Here is a 7909-nt window from a genome sequence, read left to right on the forward strand (position 1 = left end):
TCCCTCAGCACTACAATACGCTGTGAAGCAAGTCCAGCAGCGCGCTTGGCTCCCTTACTCTCCTTTGTGGCGTTCCCAAGTTAGAAATCCTCCAAACAATGCATTATGGGCTTGAAGGCATACATTTTTTATAAGACCCTAACCAAGAGTGTCCCATGCCATTTCCATGACTGCGTGAAGGGTCGAGGAAGATTTAATAGACTGTGAAACACTCAATCAGAACCCCTGGGAGATTTACCTATAATTAGCTTTGAAACCGTACAAGTACTGGAGATTAAAAAAAGAAACTCCAGCCACACAAAACTTTCAACCCTGAATGCTAGAAATAGGTTTGCTGCAGCATATAGCTGTGCTTTAGAAAGACGTGCTGCAGCATATAGCTGTGCTTTAGAAAGACGTGCTGCAGCATATAGCTGTGCTTTAGAAAGATGTGCTGCAGCATATAGCTGTGCTTTAGAAAGATGTGCTGCAGCATATAGCTGTGCTTTAGAAAGATGTGCTGCAGCATATAGCTGTGCTTTAGAAAGATGTGCTGCAGCATATAGCTGTGCTTTAGAAAGATGTGCTGCAGCATATAGCTGTGCTTTAGAAAGATGCAGCAACTCTAGTGACTGGAATTCCCTTCTGCAATCCACCAGGTTCCAGCTGCAAGCATTTCTCTATGGAAGGACAAGTTGTTTAGATTTTGTGTTGACCTCGATATCCCACAATTTCATTTTGACCTCATTTTATTACTGTATTACCATCGAAAACTTTTTCAGGAAAAAAAAAAAAAAAAAATTATGTGGTGGGAAAACTCAATAAACCATGAAATGAACAAAAAGAATGAACACAAAGCATACACAATAAATGCAATACTTTTTATTGCTGCATTTAAAATTAAAGAGCAAGACAATTGTATTTTTCAAATGTGCCTTTACAAATAAAATATCTTTCTATTTCCCAAAAGTACAAGGACAACAGATGCATCCCAAGTTGTGGTGACAATATAACAGTGAGGCAACACAAGTGACACATTGCAACCAGCAGCGCGGTGTCTCAACCACTGTGATAATTACAGTATTTCTGACAGTTACACCATTCTGATATCTTCTTGTTGCGGGTCTGTTTTATACAAATAATAATGCTAGCTATATTTTTTTCGTCCCATTGTCACAAAAGCTGACAAACCCACCCAATAAAATCCCAGCACTTCCATCTGATCTTGATTAGCAGGTTTACCTTGAATCTGTCTTCCCTGCTTAAACCATCCCAGCTAAATGTGCTCACATAAACCTGCAGCACAGCACCACCCAAAGAGACTACTGCAAGACGCATTGCAGAGCTGCATGGAAGTTTTAGATTTTTGAATAAATTATTATAAGGATTTGAATCATGCAATCCTAATAAAATGTGTCATTGCTTTTTCGCGTGGCCTAATTAAGCATCCTTGGAAGGATGGGGGGTTTGCACACCTCTGGTCTATTAGCATACAAACAATGTATGTTTCCATGCCTGCTCAGTTGATGCTGCAGTAAGTTAAGCCAGTCCCTTAAAACAAAAAAACTCTTAATGGATGAGACCCGAAACCAGTCTTGTAAATGGAAGTAAAATTAGAAATTATATAGTAGTATACATCATAGCTGGATCAATTTTTACATGAGGCTGTTGAGTTGACGACTGTTTTAGTTTTTTTTAGATCATTTATGCTAACACGATGCGCCTGTCGGAAGCTGCCGATCAGCGTTTCCTGGGCTGGGAGGCCATGTAAAGCGCTACCAGGCAGTAGAGGGTCCCTCCTATCGTCAGTGCCATGGTGGTCCTGTACAGCAGCTTGTCAGGAACACCCCGCTTCAGGTGGACAGGGACTCCATCAGACCTCTGAGGAGAGAGCGAGAGACAGAAACCAGGGACCAGTTTACCACTGCTGAAAAGGAACTGATTCTGTATACACTTTAAGGGGCACTTCATTAAAAAATAAACTATATTGCAGTAATTAAGTCTTCAATATCAAGACTACAGACAAGTCCAATAATGATTAAACTTCTGTGTATTACAATAGATAACCACACAAAAGTGCCACATGTACAGAAACAAAACTGGGGGGATATTACAGAGATGTCTTTTTATCAGGTCAAGCAATAACCTGAGCAATGCACACATCTCCACAGATACACAGCTCATAGACCATGAAGTCTCCACAGATAAATGACTCATAGACCATGAAGTCAAGTCTCCACAGATACACAGCTCATTGACCATGAAGTCAACTCTCCACAGACATGGATCATAGACCATGAAGTCTCCACAGATACACAACTCATAGACCATGAAGTCTCCACAGATACACAGCTCGTAGACCATGAAGTCAAGTCTCCACATATATGGATCATAGACCATGAAGTCTCCACAGATACACGACTCATGGACCATGAAGTCAAGTCACCACAGATACACGACTCATGGACCATGAAGTCAAGTCTCCACAGATACACAGCTCATAGACCATGAAGTCAAGTCTCCACAGATACACGACTCATAGACCATGAAGTCTCCACAGATACATGACTCATGGACCATGAAGTCTCCACAGATACACGACTCATAGACCATGAAGTCTCCACAGATACACGACTCATAGACCATGAAGTCTCCACAGATACACGACTCATAGACCATGAAGGCTGTATGATTCCCCCCACCCCCCCCCCCCCCCCACCCCCCACCCACCCCCCACCCCCCACCCGTACCTGAAAGAGCCTCTGCAGGTCGGGGACTCTGTTGGCCCCCAGGTACTGCACCGCCTCTCCTGAATGGGACGCCACTTTGGTCGGGGTGGCGAAGATCAGGGGCTGGGGCTGCGAAGGCACACCCGGTCTCAGCCCCTGCAGAGAGACAAAAATCAGATCCTCATAAGAATGTGTGCCTTTACACTATGGCTAACTGACACCCCTTTAATGTAAGCAGTGCTGCCAACTCAAGCCCATTCATTCTTCATTGTCTGGACAGGTGCAGCTGAAGTTCTGTTAATTAAAACTACCACCATCACATAAAACCACAAGCGTGCCTCAACATTTACCTAGTAGAACACACCGAGAGATAAGAAGGTGATAATTTGGGGTGTGCAGAAACTGGTACTTGGAATTCCCTTTAAGAAGTATTTAAATCAGCAGGTATTCCATAAATCCATTCATTATGTGTGGATTTCAAAACAGCACGTCAGTAAAAATGTCAGCGCCCTGAATGACAGGAAAATATTCTTCCAATCGGCTTTTAAAACACTCAGTATTGAAGTTAATTGCCATTGACTGGTTCTCAATTGTAAATCAACACATTAAGGAATTAATTTATTGAATACCTGCCGATAAATACTTCATAGACAATTCATAGCAGGAGTTTTTGCACACCCCTAGTAATAATGTCTCTACACTGACTCCTAAACTAACTGTGCCTTTAGCCTTACCTGAATGTAGATCAGAGCGTTTAGTTTACACTTGGAATAATGTATTCGCCTTTTGAACCACTTTAAAACTCCTGTCATGACAGTTCTCTACTATGCAAAGGTTCCTTAAAATACATTTGCCCTTGACATGTAGAGAACAATGTTTACGTCGAAGACTGAGGTTAGAAACTACAAGGCATGCATCCCCCTGTCCTCTTCCTCCCACCACAACCAGCCTCGTACAGTCTCACTGCAGCTAGCAGGCAAGGTGACCTTGCTATACAGAGCTTTGTTCTGTACTCAAAACTGACATCTGCCTGTCATGCCCTGTTAAAGATAAAGGTAAACAGTGTACTCTTTGTAACTTTTGCAGAAAAGCAGAGGTACTGCAGCTGGCACAGTGCAGGGATGGAAATAAGACTCCCACTGCATAGCAGTTTGATCCATTCCTGGTTTTCCTATAAGTTTAATAAGACACACCTAAGCCGGTTACCTATACAAGCTTAGAATGGGTAAAACTGCTATGCTATAGGAGTCGCAGTTCCATCCATGCAATGCATGTAACAATGTAATTAGGAGTTATCTAATCAATTAATTTGGTGGAATCAACCTAAGTGTGATACATCATGAAGCACAGTATCCCAACTGAGTTTTCCAATATGGGAAACATCCCACTCACATCAGATCTGAAATTGTACTTCCCATTAGAAAACATTGCATGACATTTCAATGAAATACTCAAACGATAATTAAAACAAATGGCAAATACATTAACATCTACTTCAGGGCATCCCAACCCTGGTCCTGGGGACCCCATGTGTCTCAGTTACTTAACTAGATGCTTAATTGAACTGATAATTTAATAACAACAACAATATATTTATTTTGTATAGCATCATTCATTAAAAGAAATACATAAAATAAATAAAAATACATAAAACAATACAATAAAAACTATACAGTGCAGTAAGCCAATGTATGAAAATGAGTCTTGAGGTGCGATTTAAACACACAGTCTGTCAAGTCCCTGATAGACCTTGGAAGGGAGTTCCAGAAATGCTTAACAAGTTTAAAGTATAAAATGTTACAACTAACTTGAAACCTGCTACTGTTTAAGAGCTGAGCATAATTAAAAAAAGGTATAATTAATCAAATCAGTTCAATGAAGGGTCTAGTTAAGTAATTGAGAGCTCAGTTGGAATGAAAACCAGCAGACACAGGGGGTCCCCAGGACCGGGACTGGGAGCCAGTGGTGTATAAAGAACACAGACTGTTCTAGGGAGAGGGACCTACAAGGAGAATAATCAGATTGTATCAGTGTGACACGGTCTCCTTGCTGTGTTGACTTAATCTGACAGTTGTATGCAGGCTAGGAGATAATGTCTTTTTTATTTTCTAAATGGATCCCACATTATATAATTAATAAAAGACATGGACTACAGGGAAGGAAAAACCGGTTGAAACATCCCTGGTTTTACCAGGAGTTTAATTAAGACACACCTGAGCTTGTTACCTATACGCACTAGTACTAATCAAGCTAGTAGTGAAACCTATGGGTGAAAATGCTATGCAATAGGGATCTTATTGACATCCCTGGACTTGGCGATGCACCGGTACGAGTCAAATTAAGTCCAGTTTAAACCTTACCCCGCTTTTAAAATGACATTCAACCCCACACCATGTATATTAAACTGTAACCAGGAGCCGTGAAGACATTATGCACATCACTTAGACCGGTAAGTGTCGAGAGGAGTCGGACTGCCCGTCTTTCTCAACGCAGACAGAGCCGACACGGTACAGTAACTGAAGGTCATGCTCATGCAGTCTTCATCAGTCAGGATGTTTAAAACCTCATATAAATCCCCCTGATTTAAGTCGTTACCTGAGGGCAGTAGGCGGGGGCCGGCTCAGATCCGATGAGTCTCTGGGAGAACCCGCTGAATTTGTAGTACATTGTATATTTTGATTTGAGATTTTAAAAAGCACAGAGTTCACCCTCCTCCAGTCCAGGCACCCTCTACCAACCGGTACACACAGAGAGACGGACCACAGGACAGTCGCCGAGCAGTGACGCGATTAGGCTGTCTATGCAGCGCCTGTAAGAAATACCAGGACTCGCAGGTAACATTGTAACACATCTGTGCGTGATCTGTTTTTTTTTTTAATAGTATACGTTCAATAAATATCTATTTATTGCATTAATATACCCGTTGTTTCTTGTTGAATTGGATTGTATTTACAGGCAAAGTAAAAAGCCGCCCTAGAATTGCACATGGTGTGAATGCATGCGCGCTGTGCGTGTACTCTACCAGTTCAGTAGTCGTAGGTCAGTTCAAGTTCGGTCAGGCGTTAGGAGGAGTTGTTTCTTTGCTTAGTGAGTGCGTAATCACCTGGGTCCGTTACAGACCTCCATCTATTAATACAACACAATGCCATTCAGAGAGTGCACAGTGTGCTGGTAACCATGGCAGCGAGAATGGAAAACCACGTGTGATTAATTAAAAGACAGTCACTTGACTGTTACAGCACTGTGAAATACATCTTTATATTGCAACGCTTTTTAACTAGCATCGTGTCAGCTTAGCCTGTGCCGTGCATATTGCTTTGATCTCTGGCGGTCTCGGGATGATTGTGTAAAAATAAGTGTAATGTCGACTTTACCTCAATATTCGCATGCACGTCTCTGCTGGTACCATGCTACACATGTAGGGATATTGGGGTAAATCGCAAACGTCTTGGGACTTGTGGAAGAAAATTGGAGACAATCGTAGAAATGCAGCACAGTGTCTCTGGGGGGAGGCAATATCGGGGATTCTGTCTGTGGAGGGCGCATTACATGTGAACTGCAGCTGAGAAGAAGCCAGGTCGTGAACCCATGACCCTAACACAGCTGAGCGCTAACACAATGCTGCTGATGCTGAAGGGACGTCTCTGATTACTGAGGAGGAAAGCACCACACAGGGAGTAATGAGCAGCGACATGCATTGCATTGAACACACACACACACACTTCAATGAAGTGATTAAGCAGCCTGAGATACATATATATATATATATATATATATATATACACACAATAGATGCCGGTTATTAGCAACCTTGATAATGACAACTTTCGCTTATTAACAACATTTTGTTTCCCAGGAACCAGTCCTGGCCCATACACTGTAATGTTAATGGAATTCTGATATTAGCAACTGCACGCCGCTTATTGACAGCTTTATTACTAGTTGCCAGCGCTACAGACGCACGTGCATGATGTGTGCACATGCTTCGTGCAGCTTTTATAACACACTGACTAAATACTCCTCTACAGCTTGGAATCTTTGGAAAGTGCCATTGTAATGTTCAAACCATACATGGTTCAAGGCTGCTTTTCGTTGTTAATTTCTGATGCCATGAACATGCTGTTGGCTGAATACTTCTTCTATTGTAATAATATTACAGCATTCTGTCCTGGCCTGGAATCAAGCAGAAGATTGAGAGGTGAATCCTATAGTGAAGTCACAGATTCCCAGCCCCCAGCTCTTTATGGGATTTACAGGGTTTAGTATGTGTGCCCCTTTTCTGTTTAATGTGAGGTTTACTGCATCACTTCTACACCACTGTTGTGTTAATAATGCAAGGAGCTACATGTTGGCAGTATCTCATTCTGTTTCTTTTGTCAGCCTCTGGCCATGCAGGATCAGTAAGGACACACAGTGTGTGGATGGTGAATGCAGGATTTATGTGCTGTTGGATGTGTTGAACTGTTAAGGACATCGATAGTAATTGATCATTTTTTAAGAACAAATGAATTCAATAGAAGAGAGGCTTTAAAGTCTTAAACCAGCTTGAGTTTCCCACAGGTTGTGAAATGAAATGGAATAATGTCATGCTGTAGAAATGACAGTGACTGTTGTAAGTGAAATCAGTGAGGGTCTGAAGCTCCTTTTGTGTACAGATTGGACTGCAGTCTAGCTCCCACCTGACTGCATGGCCCCATTCTCACTTCAGTTAACCGCACGCATCAGGCAGTGCTTAAAGAAAGATTCACCCCATAGCAGTGCTTAAAGAAAGATTCACCCCATAGCAGTGCTTAAAGAAAGATTCACCCATAGCAGTGCTTAAAGAAAGATTCACCCGTAGCAGTGCTTAAAGAAAGATTCACCCCGTAGCAGTGCTTAAAGAAAGATTCACCCCGTAGCAGTGCTGAAAGAAAGATTCACCCATAGCAGTGCTTAAAGAAAGATTCACCCGTAGCAGTGCTTAAAGAAAGATTCACCCGTAGCAGTGCTTAAAGAAAGCTTCACCCATAGCAGTGCTTAAAGAAAGATTCACCCATAGCAGTGCTTAAAGAAAGATTCACCCATAGCAGTGCTTAAAGAAAGATTCACCCATAGCAGTGATTAAAGAAAGATTCACCCATAGCAGTGCTTAAAGAAAGATTCACCCATAGCAGTGATTAAAGAAAGATTCACCCATAGCAGTGCTTAAAGAAAGATTCACC

At 42.0% G+C, this 7909-nt stretch overlaps 1 protein-coding gene across 1 annotated transcript; it reads right to left on the minus strand.

Annotated features, from left to right (window-relative positions):
• Positions 1 to 841: 841 nt before the first annotated feature.
• Positions 842 to 5478, minus strand: LOC117403021 (cytochrome c oxidase subunit 7A-related protein, mitochondrial-like). The gene is made up of 3 exons (XM_034004844.3): positions 5304 to 5478; positions 2730 to 2864; positions 842 to 1860 (listed from the first exon to the last, which is right to left on the minus strand). Exons 1-3 carry the CDS (start codon positions 5373 to 5375, stop codon positions 1720 to 1722), a joined length of 348 nt encoding a protein of 115 aa, XP_033860735.2. The 5' UTR covers positions 5376 to 5478; the 3' UTR covers positions 842 to 1719.
• Positions 5479 to 7909: the final 2431 nt, after the last annotated feature.

The sequence above is a fragment of the Acipenser ruthenus genome, chromosome 5, assembly GCF_902713425.1.
Source record: "Acipenser ruthenus chromosome 5, fAciRut3.2 maternal haplotype, whole genome shotgun sequence".
NCBI classification, from domain to species: domain Eukaryota; kingdom Metazoa; phylum Chordata; class Actinopteri; order Acipenseriformes; family Acipenseridae; genus Acipenser; species Acipenser ruthenus.

Bases quoted from the DNA above. Each gene is read 5' to 3' on its own strand.
- LOC117403021 (XM_034004844.3), bottom strand. From the start codon at position 5,375: ATGTACTACAAATTCAGCGGGTTCTCCCAGAGACTCATCGGATCTGAG. The intron at 2,865-5,303 runs GTAACGACTTAA...GTCTCTCTGCAG, and splicing joins CCCCCGCCTACTGCCCTCAG to GGGCTGAGACCGGGTGTGCC. The intron at 1,861-2,729 runs GTACGGGTGGGG...CTCTCTCCTCAG, and splicing joins ACCTGCAGAGGCTCTTTCAG to AGGTCTGATGGAGTCCCTGT.